Raw genomic sequence first — 14,640 nt, 5'->3', positions numbered from 1 at the left:
AGATGAGGCATTAGATCTTTGACTAATTCTACCACAAAAATTTAATTTTTCTTTTCTTCCTTGAAGTTACATTTTCTTGGTACATGTCAGTATCACTCTGGGGCAGGGCATTTTTCCCCTTTATGCTTTGTAAACAATACCCAATTAATGTTTCGTTAGCAGAACACACTCATAAGTTCACCACTAATCCACATTTCTTAAAAAAAAAGGGACAGCAATATCACTAAATGTCTAAGGAATGTATGCACCTGAGGGTGTAAAGTGTAGTCCTTGATCCTTCAAACCTGTGTGGACCTGCCAAAACCCTGTACTTGTGAGCCATCTCAGTGCAGTTGGTTTAGTTCTTGTCCAAGAGCTTCCTAAGTTGGGAAACATACAGTGTGCAAATATTCTTGGACATACATAAATGAGAGACTTTTGTTCTTTGAGAAAATCCAGCTACAGGTATTGCCAAATCCATAGTACTTCAAATCAAAATCTTTTAGAACATTTGGTTGATAATATTGTACTATATATCAGGAGATGTTTATCTATCTTGCTCACATCTTCCAGAGAAGCACTGCACACATTTTAATACGATAAGAATTCAGGGACAGCTGAATAGACTGTGCTGCAGCTTCAGGAATTTTTTTATCTTAAACTTTTCTGAAGAAGCAGAAGTAGATTCTCAGACTACAATAAGAAAGGTTTTAGTCAACCAAAGATTACAAATAACTTAGTAGTTATTTACACTCTAAAATAAGAATCATAGAATGCATTGGGCTGGAAGGTCCAGACCTTTAAAAGTCATCTACTCCAACCCTCCTGCAGAAAGCAGAGGCATCTTTAACTACATCAGGTTGCTCAGAGCCCCATCAAGCCTGACCTTGAATGTCTTCAGGGATAAAGTCCTATCTTTTGTTGAAGTTCAGAAAAAAATATTGAAATCTATTTATTGTATCTTAAAAAAAAAGAAACAACAGGTTATTTGCATGTTATTTGAAACCTCTTTGATAAAAATCCCTTCAAATAGATAAAACAATGTGCCTTTAAAAAGTATTTGAGATGTTTATCATTAAGGGCAATCAAGACGTATATTTAAAATCACAGGAAAGAAAACCTTTGAGTTTGTTAAATCTTGACCGTGTATCTCAGATTAAGGCAACGCCATTTTGTTTTCTAGAAATAAACTTTAAAGTTTTGTCTTCAAATTAACCTTGTGAAAGTGGATTGAGCTGTTCAGAAGATGAAGGTTCTTAGTGAAGTATCCAAAACCTGATCTAATTTACATATTCTTCTCTAAGAATCCACTTACCTAAATTGCTGTATGTAGCACTGCAAGGATTTAAGTCAGGAGAACTGGAAGCTTCTTCCTTTTCTTCCTCCCCCTGTGGGACACGGACAGATGACACTGGTATGATGGAGGCACTGCCGCCATTGTCCTGCTTCACAAATACAGCTCTAGGGACACGAGGGGACAAATCCTCCAGTGTCGTGTCATCGGGCACTTGACTGAAACAAACAAAACAAAATCACCTGGAGACCAAAGCTGGGTACTAGATCCTACTGGCAAAATACTGGAGTAGGCATTAAATATTTCAGGGAAGGGAATGAAGTGATAAAGAAATAAGCTCCTTTCTCCCTCCTCGTTTTAACTGTTTCTACAGTATTTACTTTCATTTAGAAGAAGAATCAACTTAACTTTTGACTGAAATAGTAATGTAATTGCTCATGGTTTTCATACAAGAGGGATAATAAAACGTTTTACAGTTGACTACAATCGACATGTATGCATATATATGCAGGCATTGTTCTGCATAAAACATGTAGGGCTCCCAGCACAGCAGCAGCAGAGTTTAAGGTGCTTTTTGCTAATCAGAATAATTTTACTTTAATCAAAGATTCCAAGTTACAGCAAGGGGGCTGTTCAGTCTTAATAAATGCATAAAACTTTAATGATACATTTTCATATACTGGTAGGATTTGGGGAACTGACACTTTGGGAAACAGATCAGTAGTTCCTCTAAGTCAGTAATCTATTTCCCATACAAAATTCTCCAGGATTAAAATCCACCTCCATGAAGCTATTCCTCTGTGCTTGCTCTTAGCTATGAGGTTTTATTCAAACTGTGGTGACTTATAGCATAAAACTGGGAAGATCATGGATTCAGTAATTTTCCATGTGCATATTTATTGCAGTATAGTTTTAAAATTATGCCTTTTAGATATATATGTATTAAAACATGTTCAGGTTTATTAAAAAACCCCCAATCCTATTCAAAACATAGCAGCAATTATCAATAATATGTCATATAAAACATGTCAGAGCAAAAATTTTCCTGTGCTTTTATCCTCTCTCTCACAGAAACTAATACCAATTACAGGGCAAATCTCAAGAGCGTATCTCCTGTTCACAAGGTCTCATTATTATAGCCTGATCAAACAGAACAGCAGGAATTTTAAGTTCTTGTGACTTCCATAAGGGACAGGAGCAATGAACTTCCTTCAAAATGTGATGACCACATCACAGATCTGTACAGATGTTTCAATTTTTTGTGGTAAAGATTTAAAACTTTATATAACTTCTGATGAACAGAAACAGAAATTCTGCCTTTTGAAATACTCAGAGCAGCTGAGTTTCTGTAATACAAATCCTTACAGTGGAAAGAGGGATTACATCCTCCAAGAGTTAATATAAATGATAGGCATATGTCTCTCTATGCCAAAGCCCAAATATCAAAAATCAGGATACACAATCTTCTAGACTACAAAAATTAAAGCATGCCAGTACTTTGCATAACACAAGACCCCATATATGGTGCAGCACGCACATGCTGTTTCTACTCAGACTCATGAATTTTAACTGCAGGCTGAGACAAACAATACTCATTAGGGCTTGTTAGTAAAAGAGAAAAAATTGGCATAAATTCAAAAAGATGTAATCTTTAATCAGCATAAAATTCTTTGTTCATTTTTAGTACCATGCATAGGAATGGTGTGAAGAACATTCCATGTGCCATAAATATACCCACATTAAAGAGTTAACCTAATATAATTTTGGAGTAAAGCATACATAAAATTAAAGCAGTTACAAGGCTCTCAAGATGAGGAGAAACTCAGCCCAAGACTTGTGGTTGCTGTAAATCGTATACATACCTACATTCTTCAGTAAGAATGTTTTCTTTAAGAAGAAATAGGTTCTAACAGCTTTATAGTTCTGTCATTGCCACAAACCAGGAATGGTGTCTCAAAGTAATTTTTTAGTATCAGTTGGTGAGGTATAGAACAGATTCATTCTTCAAACCAGACACATGCAAGCACATACACTAAACCTAAGCTCAGAAGCGTTTTGCCAAAGTAAACCAGCAGCTAGAAAGGAAGAAAGAAAAAAAAAAACCAACTCACCCACTGTACTCACTCACACAATTCCCCATTAAAGGAAATTCTTTCAGGGCCTTCTTGAGTCTTTTAATCATGTCTTGAAACTCTGGCGAGCCATTGATTCCACAGTGTTCTGATGTGCTACAAGTTGTGCAAGCTGTAAGCAACAGGGCTGAACTCTGCACAGAGTGATACACCTACTGCACCTTAATGTTTACCTTAGGGGGTTGGTCCCAGGGACTTGCCAAAGTGCCCCAGGAAACCAGTTAGTTACAAGCCCTGCCTTCTTAACTCTTCCACTGCCTTCATGGATGAAAAATAGTTCATAGCCTACTACATCACTGTTCTGGTATGACAACTATGGTCTTAGTCATGTTAAATAAAGGAAAAGCAGGTTCAAATTTCAAGAGGAGTTTTAAGAACTTAGAGTAACATACTGTTAAAAGTGAATATCTCAAATCTCTATTTAACCAGTTTTAGTGTCTGAATCTAATACATCTTAATCACAACAGTTAGATGTCAGGCCATGAAATCTGAGGGGAAACACTTCCCCCAGTGAAGACGCAGAGATCAAGCACATGTACACAGTGCAGTGACTCAGCCAGCAAAACGCCAGCCCCTGATCAGCACTGACAGAACACAGGAGGAATAAAAGGCAAAAACATCCTCACACAGCAAGTATCAGAACCAACTTGCTGTTCTTTCATGAAATAAACAGTTAAAACTACTAGTTTTCCAGAAACATAGAGCAACTGATAAACAACCAGTTCTGTGAGATTAGAACCATTAAAGCCTGATAATTTCATACTGCTTGTTGACAGCAAGTGAGACTTAAAGCTATCCCCTTATTTGGGATAGTTACAGATATTTTGCCAGGATGGATTCTTTGATGCCTTGCATAAGAGCACGTACGTAACTTTTACCATAGTGGGCACTGCCTCATCTGTCCAAGTCTTTTTTTTTTCCTCTTATTTCAAAACCTAACTTCATAGGAAGTGAATTACATTAAAGAACTCTGCTCCTTGGGCACATGTGGCTGAAATTAAACAACTATCTAGTTACTGGAGGGAGCAATTTTTCTTAAGAAGCTGAGATCACATGCAGTGAAAAAACTCGGCATAAAAACGGCTGTCCTTCAGCTAATACCCCATTGAATTCACATACTTGTCATTCACACGTGCACAAACTCAAAATTGGTTTAAAAGTGGTTGTTTTGTTTTTTTTTTCTCTGCAGGGAAAAATGCCCCTAACTCTTTAGCTCAGGCTTTCCTTCTTCACAGTTTCTGAAGGCTGTCCAAAAGATGATGTGGTCTGTAAGAACCCAGAAAGTAGCCTGCACAGGGTGTTGATTTTTGTAAGAACAGTGCAATCACAGCTATTGTGTGATTTGTGTTTTCCTCTGTTCAGAGGACTCAATTAGAGTGATGAATAAATAGCAATGAGTATGAGGGAGATAAAGTGGAATACTCATAAGAGATGACTTTATTACAAGAAGTGATTTGATTATAAGAAGTGCATTCCTGAAGTAGGGTCAGGTCTAGAGGTCAAGCTGAGGGAATACAGCTCTGTGTAAGACAGCCCATAAATAACCACGTGGAGGAAATGAGTGACAAAACACAGGGAAAAGCTGATGCGGCCTTAGACCCAGCTGAGGCTCTGATCTCTTCCCAGAGTGGACATCAGCAAAGTAATAATTAATGGTAATTGTACTATTAGAGATGAGAGAGACCCACAAGGAAGATGACTTAGTTTTACATTAAAAAAACAAAACTGTAACTTTAGTTTCATTGACATCTCTTTGAGATCCCCTCAGGCCCTACACACTTAAGCTGATAAAAATTGACTGAAAAATGCTTTAGGAAAAATGAAGAGAGACTAATGACTTGAGGGCAGTCAAAGGCCACCTTACACAGGAACAGAGACTACTTTATTTTTGCAAAACACTGAGCAAAGATGATCAGTGCCCAGGTTTCAGAGTATAGAAAGCCCATTCCAGTGGTTCTTGCAGTTCAGTTCCTCATCACTGCCATTAGCCAGAAACAGTCACTTGAGAGGGAAGTGAAACTTAAATGACAATCTGAAACAACTAAGCCATTACATTTACTCTCATTTTTGTTTGGCTTAGTCCTGAAGCAAGATAATTTATATTCTCCTTTTTTTTTTTTTTTTTTTTAAATCTTGTATAATGCAATGTTTGCATGGATAAAGGGAATACAGTCAATAATCCAGTAAGGACATCCTGCTAAGCTCTTTAGTGTCAGTGAAACTGAATGACAATGAGTTCCCCAGATTAACTGTGCATTATAAAAAATATTCTTCACCCATTTTAAGTTCCAAATCTTTCCATTTTACAGACTATATTAGAAGAGTTAAGAGCAATAATGCATGATTTACCATTTCTTAATCTAAATTTATAAAGTATGAAGTTGTAAAATCCTTTCTACTTGGTCCTCAGTGTTTATGAGTCTTCACATGAAATGTTACCAAACTTCTCACCTAATGGTCATGCACAATTTCCAATTCTGTTAGCAGAGAGATGTTCCAGAGAAAAATCTCACACAAGTTTTTCACCGTTGAGCACTGCTAGGTAAGAAAAATAAACCTTGCTGGTATCTGGGAGAAGGCAAATCAAGATAAGACTTGGGGAGAAGGAGGAGTTGATAGTTCCATCTGAACTTTTCAGGAGAGAGTTGCTCCCATTTCAGCAGACTTGCTCAAAGAAACATTTTCCTTCTAGCTATAACATCCTTGAATTCTCCTCACCACTTTATGCAAGCTACACTTGTTTAAATTTGGATTACCTTACAACTTATACAAGAGGTCCTCTAAACTGGGAAAGACTTTGTTTTGAACAGAGCTCTACTGTGATGTAAAAGATTTTGTTCTCAAGTAGTTTCTGAAGCACCTGTGGAATCTGAAGGGACTGGATTAATGACAATGAGAAAGTGGAATGTGGTAGTGGTGGTTATTCCTGCCTGTCTCTGGATGTCATCTAGATCTTAATATATGACTACATTTTTGAAGAACAATGATCCCAGTTGTTTTTACTGAGTAATCTGTTACAACACTCAGATTCCTCTTGCTACACAGAGTAATTTCACGGCTCCTGGCCGACTGAATCAAGAGAGCCTACATGTGAGCTCCATTCCCTAAACTGTTGAGGTTCTTGAGGTCCAGGTCACAGATGATCTGCACCATGGCACACCCCTAGCCCCAGTCACCTATTCTTTTTTTCTTAAGAGTTAGTGGTGTAACAGAAATGGTTCAAAAACCACTGAGGAGTTAGCTCATTTAGGGCCTTTGAAGTCTTGGTGCTGTAGATCATCTCACTGGAATTGTGTTTCTCCATTGCCAGTATATGGAAATTTGATGCCAAACTCAGGTCCTTGAAATCACATTTGCCTCTACTGTCATGTGAAGCAAGCAGTGTGAACAGTCCTCAGCAACCTCAAGACTATCAGCACAACAAAAAGCACTTGAAGCTCGCTTACATGACTGAAACACTTCCATGGCAGGCAGGAACTATGCATGTTTTTGGCCAGTTTCCTAAAAGATTCTCCCCAGTCACTGACATTTGTATTACTTTCAGGAGCAGTCATGTGGCAGGAAGTTACTTGAGCTGAACTATCTGTACTGTAAGTGTGGGACTGGGATAAGATCTGAAAGATAACAAAACATTTCCAAAAGCTTTGATAAGTATAGAGCCCATGAAAGTGTTCAGGCAATGCCCAGGGGCAGTTTGAATAAAAACTAGCCTTAAACGAAGGCAGCTTGCTGCTGTGGTGTCTAACTGCAGTGGAGAAGCATGCTTCCTCAGGAATATGCTCACAGAGCTTTAGAATATGGATAAGCATTTAACTACATTTGGAAGCAAGATACAAAAGCCATGTAGTCACCAACAAGAGAACTCCTATCTATCACTTGAGAGTTCAAATCCTTTTGACAAAGTTAACATTGTAGGAATTGGATTGGTAATCCAAGTGCTAGCTATGAAGAAATGCTTTCTTATCTAAACCAGGATGGAATGAATGGGCAGAGCTCACTACTTGAAGCAAGTGTTTTGGTAAACAGAGTTTTATCCTTAGTTCATCCAAGTCTGGCCCAAAGACCCTATAAAGGAAAGTTATGGCTGACTTGTAGCTAGGAAAGGAAACTCTTCAGTTTAATAGGTAACTGGAATGGAAATGGCTGTGCAGAAATCAGTGAGTGACCCTTGATTTACAAAGGCACTGCTGTCTATAACAGTGCTGAATGAGGTTTTAGTTCAGCTCTGATGTGTTTATGAAGACAGGGAAGGAAGAATCAGAAGGCTGTGCAGCAGTTTTCATTTAGGAAACATCTCCATCTAAAGTTTAGCTGCTACTCAGTAGAAATAGTGATCTCTCAGTGATGGAGAGGAGAAACCTTTACCTTGTGAAACACCCAGAACCTGATCCACTAGATAACAAAGCCTTTAAAGAACCTTCTAAAAACTCTTTCACATGGAGTTTTAAACCTCCATGTGGACTCCACACTGTGCTGTACCACCTTCATCAGTTACAGTGACTTTGGCCAGAAATACATTGCATTTTTTTTTTACAGGTCTGCTTTAGGTTTGCCTGAGAGCAACTGCTGCATTATGAACTTCCTATTTCATTCTAATTAATGCTGAAGCTGATGTAACTGCTGACTTTTAGCAAAAGTGAATCTACAAATTTTTGGTGAATTTAATACATTAGTATTGGCTCTCTCTTTTCAAAACACCATATGTGCATCCAGGCATCAAACAGAAGCAAATAATCACATGGATAACCCAAACCCAAATTCTTTTGTATAGCAGAGAGAGAGTTTTCAGCTTTCCAATGAACTGAGTATTTTGCAAGTGCTCTTCAAAGGGAAAACCTGACCTTTTAAAGTGATAACATTAAATACCTTCCAGCTGGTTTTCTGTGCTATGTTATCTATCTTTAGCAGCTTTGTAATCACTTGCAAAGTAAGGAAATAGTGTATCTTCACTTAATTTGCTTTCAAGGCCCCCCAGTAATCTGACATTTTTAAAGCTTATCTTATTTTCCAGGTCATTGGTTTGGTTTTTTAGTAAGCTTACTGTTCTTTACATTCTGAGTTAGAAAAGTGTCACCTTCATTGATTGCTATCTTCATGTCTTCTGTTTTCCTCTAAGCCTCTGCAAGCTCAGCTCAAGATTTTAAACATCTTTTCCATGCACATATTTCAGCCTGAATAAACACTAACCTCTTACTAATACCTGAACAGCCTCTTGTCTGTTGTAACTCCTGCTTGTGCCATAATGGAAGCTGATTCTCATCTACTGGGTATTAAGAACAAAAGCCAAAATCCTTGAACAGAAAAGGAAATTAACTTCATTTTTTGCAACTGTAAGGTTCCAATTTTCACCAGGGGAAACTGTGAGAGAGTTTCAGAGAGTATCATCATGACTTGCAGAAAAATGAAAAGAAAACCTGTATTTTGGAGTAAGTGAATGAGATGGGACAGAAGGACCAGGTGCCTTCAGTAGTAAGGGCAGTAGGTACTCTAGTAGTAGTGCAAAAAGAGAAAACATTACAACAGCACCACCTCTAGGGTAGTCTGAGAACAAGTGCCGACAGGGCACAGCTCTCAGTCTGTTACTGCCCTTCTACACCCAGATAAGCAGCTGCTCCTTTCCTGCCTGGTCCCGCTCTCAGATCAGTGAATTATCTGCCTGAACAATAACTGCAGAGTTATTTTGCACTTGGATCATTTCTCCAGTCTGGTCCCCAGAGGTAACACTGCCAGCACAAGAACGGGGTGCTAAGGAGATGGGAGCCAGCCAATCTCCTGATGGCAACGTATTTGGTAATGCTGCTAAAAAAAAGGTGTTGGTATAACCTCATTTGCTCTAGATGCTTCTGGAGGTCAGTGACAAAATGGGTTCCTCTAAAGGAGGGCTAAGAGCACAAACTTCTGTAGTTCTTTACCATAATCTCTAAAGCTGCCCACTTATCTCCACTTAATTTAGGGTAAGTCTAGAGAGACTAGACTCCTGCCAAAGGTTATTCTAGCCCTGGGAACATTCCCCACTGTTTTTAGCCTTCCATCTGTAACCTGCACTGTAAAAACTGGGACACTTCCTTTGGCATGGTCCACACCCCTGTATTGTTCTGGTACTGTACATTTTGCAGAGATGCTGAATGCTCACAGCTCCTACTGACTTGAATAATTTGTGAACGTGCTTAATGTTTCTGGAACTGACACCCACAATTTGTAGCGGATTTTTTTTCAATACTGTATATTAATTTTAATGCTTACACAAAATGTCTTGACTCTAAGACTGAAATTCATCCAAGTCTGCAGAAACAGTCAGCACACTGAAGTATTGGAGACCATCCTATCTTGAATTTGGGGCAATTACTGGAAATGGAAGCCTACAGAAATTACGTTAGAAAACATATTCTGATAGATCCACAGTTCTGGTCTACACTCAGTGTTATACACCCTTGTGACTGACTGCAACCAGAGTCTCCATCCCTCTTAGGTGATGGACTGTAGCAACTCAGGGGTATGTTGAGAACAATGCTTATCTGGAAATAAAGGTAGCTCTTCATACCCAGACACAACCAAGAGCACATGTGCCCTTGATAAGGGAACAAACAGACCTTTAAACCAAGAGCCAGACCTAAATTTTTCAACTATCATAAAGTTATAGGAGTAAAATAAGCATCTACTGGCCAAAGTAATGTCACAGAAAGTGGAACAATGTAGCATTTTAGTGAACTTTGGGGTAAGAAAAATTGTAAGTGAAATCACTGAACAAGTGTCAGGCAGAAATAAAGCACCAGCTCTACTGAATCCAATTGTTAGAAGATAAAGTATATTCATTGCTAAAGGCCTTGCAAAACTGAAATAGATTGTTTTGTAGACAATCTCATTCTATCATTACTTTTATACGTGGTTTATTTTGGGAGTGCTGCAGTGGTGTTGCAATGTAGCATCTCTTGTCTTGGGTGTGTGAGATAAAGTTAGCACACCAACTCTTATGAGTCACAGGTGGTCTAATTTCTGTTATACTTCTCAATAGTTGCCTTCTATTTCTGCAGATACAGTCTTTTAGTTTTTTCTAACAAAGGAACATTTTCTTAACTAGAAATCAGGAAAATGTCTCTGATTCACCACAAGACAGCTATGCAACACAGCAGTGAACCTACAAACTCCAAACAGCATGGACTGCTAAACCTACAAACTCCAAATAGCAAGGACTGTTTCTAGGAATTTATTTTTTAAATCTCTTCTGATATTTGGTATAATGCAAAGGTTTGAAAAATATGCTTTAAGTTACCTAAATTACTTAAAAAACCTAATGTAATAAAACTCCTTATTTTCTCCCCTTTGTAGTGGTATATGCAGACAGTTCACAGTGAAGGAGTGAGTATAGCAAACAAGAAGATTACCTGGGGATTTTCTTGGCAGTCTGAGGTGGTGATGAATGGCTGGCTATTTGCTGTTCAGAGCTCTCTGCAGACTTGTCCTGTGTTTCTCCTCTGTCTTTCGCTAGTGCCTCTGCAATAGCAGACTCTGCTCCACCCTTGTTTTGCTGCTCAGCCTTTGGCTCAGCTTGCGCCGGTTCACATCTATACATGAAAACAATCGACGGCTTCTCACTGGAGTCTGACTTGGCCTCACTGAACCAGTGATGACGTTGAACTGGAGGAGGGGGGAGCATATGTATAACAGTTCCATCAAGACCAACCAATTTTCCTTTCTCTCTTTCTTTCTCTTTGTCTTCCTCATCGTCAGTTTTCCTGCGGCGGAAGAAGCTCTTAAATGATATCCAGCGTTTGGGTTTGGCATCGGCAGCTCGCCGACCTTCTGAATGAAGAATTGACTCAGCCTCTGTAGACCTGGTGGGACTGTTTGGTTTGGCCCAGTTGCTGAAATGTCTTTGCAGCAAGTTACTTGCATGATAGGGTGAAGAAGTAGATCGTGGAGGAGGAAATGGTGGTGCTTGCTCTGTTTTGGGGCTTGTGGTATTTGGGGTGGCTCTCACCGGCTTTGGAGAGGGGGTAGCAACTGGCTGTGAAAGTACTTCTTTCTGCATTTTAATGGCAGTGTTTTCCACCGTCTTGGATGACTCCATTTCAGACTGTGATGTAAACAGAGATTTGGGTCGTACCAGGGTGGTTTTAGTAGCATCTGCATCAGGGGGTAAGGAATACAGTTCTTCTACACTGCAAAATTTGGGTCCAGACTGAGGCGTTTCTGGAGGAGACTGTGGAGGCTGAATAGAAGCCACAATCTGTGAAAGCACCATGCTTGCATTCTCTCTGCTGCTGCTGCTGCCAAGAGAAGCCTCTGGTGTTAGGTCTATTTTTGCTGCAGGCTCTTGTGTTGTCTTTTGAACCCCTGTTGGGGAGCTGTGGTCAGAACTGTGACTTCTCTGCGGTGATATCTGACTTTTACCGAGACAGCTATTAAACTCTTGGACCTTTTGAGCCACAGAACCTAGCTTGCACTCAGAGCTATTAGTCACCCCCTTCACTTGGGGAAGTTCAGTGGGTTTACTTCCTAGGGCTTCAGTCCCTTCGCTTTCTGTTTCAATTTCTTCATATGTGTGGCTTATTACACTGGTAGTTTTATCTTTGATGGATAGCTCTCCACTAGTCCCTAGAAAACTTTTATAGATAGCCAGGTTATCATATGCATTTGGATTGATGACAATAGGAACTTTAATAGCATTTTTGGAACTCTTGGCGTAAGTGGGCTCGTCGTGAATGATAATAGGAAAAGGTGGCATGCCAGCATTATTGTAGCTGTTGAATTTTATCTCAGATAAATTGGGAGACTTAACTGGGATGGTTTTTGAAGAAACATTTGTAGCTGTAGGTGAAGTAGGAGCTGACTTGTGGCTTGTCTTCCTGGGAGGAACGGAAGGTCCTGAGCTGTTATTAATTAACTCCACCTTAGGTATCTTCTGCCTTGGACTAGTACTAGAAGTCCACACTTCTTGATATCTAATTGCACTGGATTTTTTCAGATTAGCATTTACTCGTACAGGTGAGGCAGCAGAGGATGTAATAGGTGTGCCTGGAGTTACTGGTGAGCCTGGGGTAGATGATGTTTTTTTGGTTTCTGAGGTTTCAGTGAGATTCTCCTTACATTCACTGGTCATGGCAGCTGATACATCTACTACGGTATATGGCTTGCAAACTGGTTGTTCCATATTCACCACCCTGTAAGGTTTAGCTTGCTCTTCTACAGGCACCAAATTTATAGTTACAGCTTGACCAGCAACATCTGAAGAACTTTTATTCTCTTGCTTATCAGTCTGCACAGCAATTTTGCCATCCTTCTCTTCCAGTCGAAGTGCAAGGACTGCCTTGTGAGTTTCTAGACTTTTCGGAACATTTCTGGGAGCTTTTGACACATCCTTCACTTGCTGATCATCACAAAGACTTTCATATTCTGGTTCAATCAATTTGAGGTCCTGAGGAGTACTAGGAGATAAGCCTCCATTACAGAGCTTCTGTGAAGAGCTGCTGGCTGTTCCAGAGCGAGACTCTTCTGTCAAAGAAGAATCAGGAGATGTAGAATCAGAAGATACCATGCTCTGCATGCTCTCTTGCCCATAAAGAATCACAGTCTCTTCCCCATAACCATTCAAGATTTCATCGTAACTGTCATCATAATCTACTGCACAGATCCTCTGCAGGGACTTGTTTCTGAGGGGCACAGTATTCCACTTTTTGTCAACACAGAACTGAACAGGAGACAGGGTGTTAGCTCTAAAATTAGCGAAGCGGGGTTGGCCCCTCATACGAATCTCCATTGCTAGCAACTCTTCATCACTTTCATCCCAGCTCTCATGCTCTTCTTGCATGCTGCCAAAAAACGTGTCATCCTCACTCTCATCTCCACTAGAGAACTCTGGATAACAGAAACGTCCACCTTCATTACTTATGACTTCAGTGCTTCCACTCAGAATAACGTGCTTACTCTGTGTATCCTTCATTCCACCCATCATGCAGCTTGGAGGGATCTTTCTTTCTAATGATCTTTTGTAGCAATTATTTATTCTTCCCAAGAAGTTTTCTCTTGAGTTTGTTTCATGTCCAGTTAGCTGAGGTGTGGTTTCCAAACCTGCAATCTCCTTCAAAACTTCTGTCAGTCCATTATTATTGTTATTTGCTATCTTACCTACACCATCATTGCTGCCATACGGCCTGTGAACATGGCTATAGCCTTCAATTTCCTCTTCATTATTATTGTTCAGTGGTTTTCTGTTCAAGATGGCTTTGTTCCGGTTCCAACCCATGGGCACCGCCTTGTTCTCACAAAGATCCGGTGTGCTGATTTCGCCACACACTCCCTGCCCGTCTACCACCATCATGGTGGGTTTCACAGCTATAGTGGGTTTCTTTGCCACAGGGGGTCGGAAGCTTCCTGTATTTCTTCCACGATGGCTGTTACTTTGGTTTGCATTGGGTTTCAGGTTTCCATGTGAGAGAGGCTTTTTTTCAGATACTGGAGGTAACTGATGCAAGCTTTTGGGCTTGAAGCAGTTCTTACATTCACCGGGTTTCCAGACGTGTTCAGTGAAAGTGTTGCAAGCAGACATTTTCCCAGAGCTCTGCGCTTGATGCTGTGCTGTTCAGTGCATGGTAGGAATGTAATCCATGTGTTTCCACTCTGCGTACTTCGTATGGCTACTGTTCTGAGCAGTGATCATTCTGAAACACAAGAGAGAGTAAGATTAAGAATGGGGAAAGCCCAGCCTGATCGTTACACATACCACTGTCTGCAGTGGGAACCATCTGAAAAAAGCAAGTAGCCTTTTGCTGATGTCTCAGCAATTTTTACCTACATTTACAAAACTATGTAATTGAAATGCAAAAAATGTTGCAAATATAATTCTCATACACAAAGAATTAAAAATCTGTCAGCTAAGCCCTGTACTACTGAAAACAGAGAGAGAGAGAAATGGCAATTACTGAGAATTCAGAGTAATTCTCTTGACTAGTTCAGGACCACTCACTTTTAATTTTGTCCACTAAAACAAATGCTAGGAAGAGGATATTAACCTAAAGATTAGTGCACATTGCTTTCAACATAACTACTTAAAAATTAGACAGGAAAGTAAGATTATGTTTACTCTCCTGAATGCAATTGAGATAATCTGTTTTAGCTTTCCGTGTGAATGAGCTTGGCTTCAGTGACAAAATATGTTCAAGCAATTCCAAACTCTGCCATTCTAGCCCTTTTTTCATTAAGTTATAACTGATAAGTGTTTTGGTCGAAGGGACAGGC

At 39.7% G+C, this 14,640-nt stretch overlaps 1 protein-coding gene across 2 annotated transcripts in view; it reads right to left on the bottom strand.

Annotated features, from left to right (window-relative positions):
• PEAK1 (pseudopodium enriched atypical kinase 1) overlaps nucleotides 1-13,951 on the bottom strand; it is a 30,518-nt gene extending 16,567 nt beyond the window's left edge. Inside the window, exons 1-3 of one of the 2 annotated variants that reach the window (XM_054388199.1) lie at nucleotides 10,788-13,951; nucleotides 3,385-3,501; nucleotides 1,295-1,491 (exon numbers count right to left, since the gene is read on the bottom strand). In XM_054388199.1, coding sequence (XP_054244174.1) covers nucleotides 1,295-1,491; nucleotides 3,385-3,501; nucleotides 10,788-13,951 — 3,478 coding nt within the window. The remainder of the gene's footprint in view (nucleotides 1-1,294; nucleotides 1,492-3,384; nucleotides 3,502-10,787) is intronic. The other variant, XM_054388200.1, reaches the window with a different exon arrangement.
• Nucleotides 13,952-14,640: the final 689 nt, after the last annotated feature.

The sequence above is a fragment of the Indicator indicator genome, chromosome 16, assembly GCF_027791375.1.
Source record: "Indicator indicator isolate 239-I01 chromosome 16, UM_Iind_1.1, whole genome shotgun sequence".
Lineage (NCBI taxonomy): Eukaryota > Metazoa > Chordata > Aves > Piciformes > Indicatoridae > Indicator > Indicator indicator.
The sequence above is the reverse complement of the archived record's forward strand: the minus strand, read 5'-3'. Positions and strand labels throughout refer to the sequence as shown.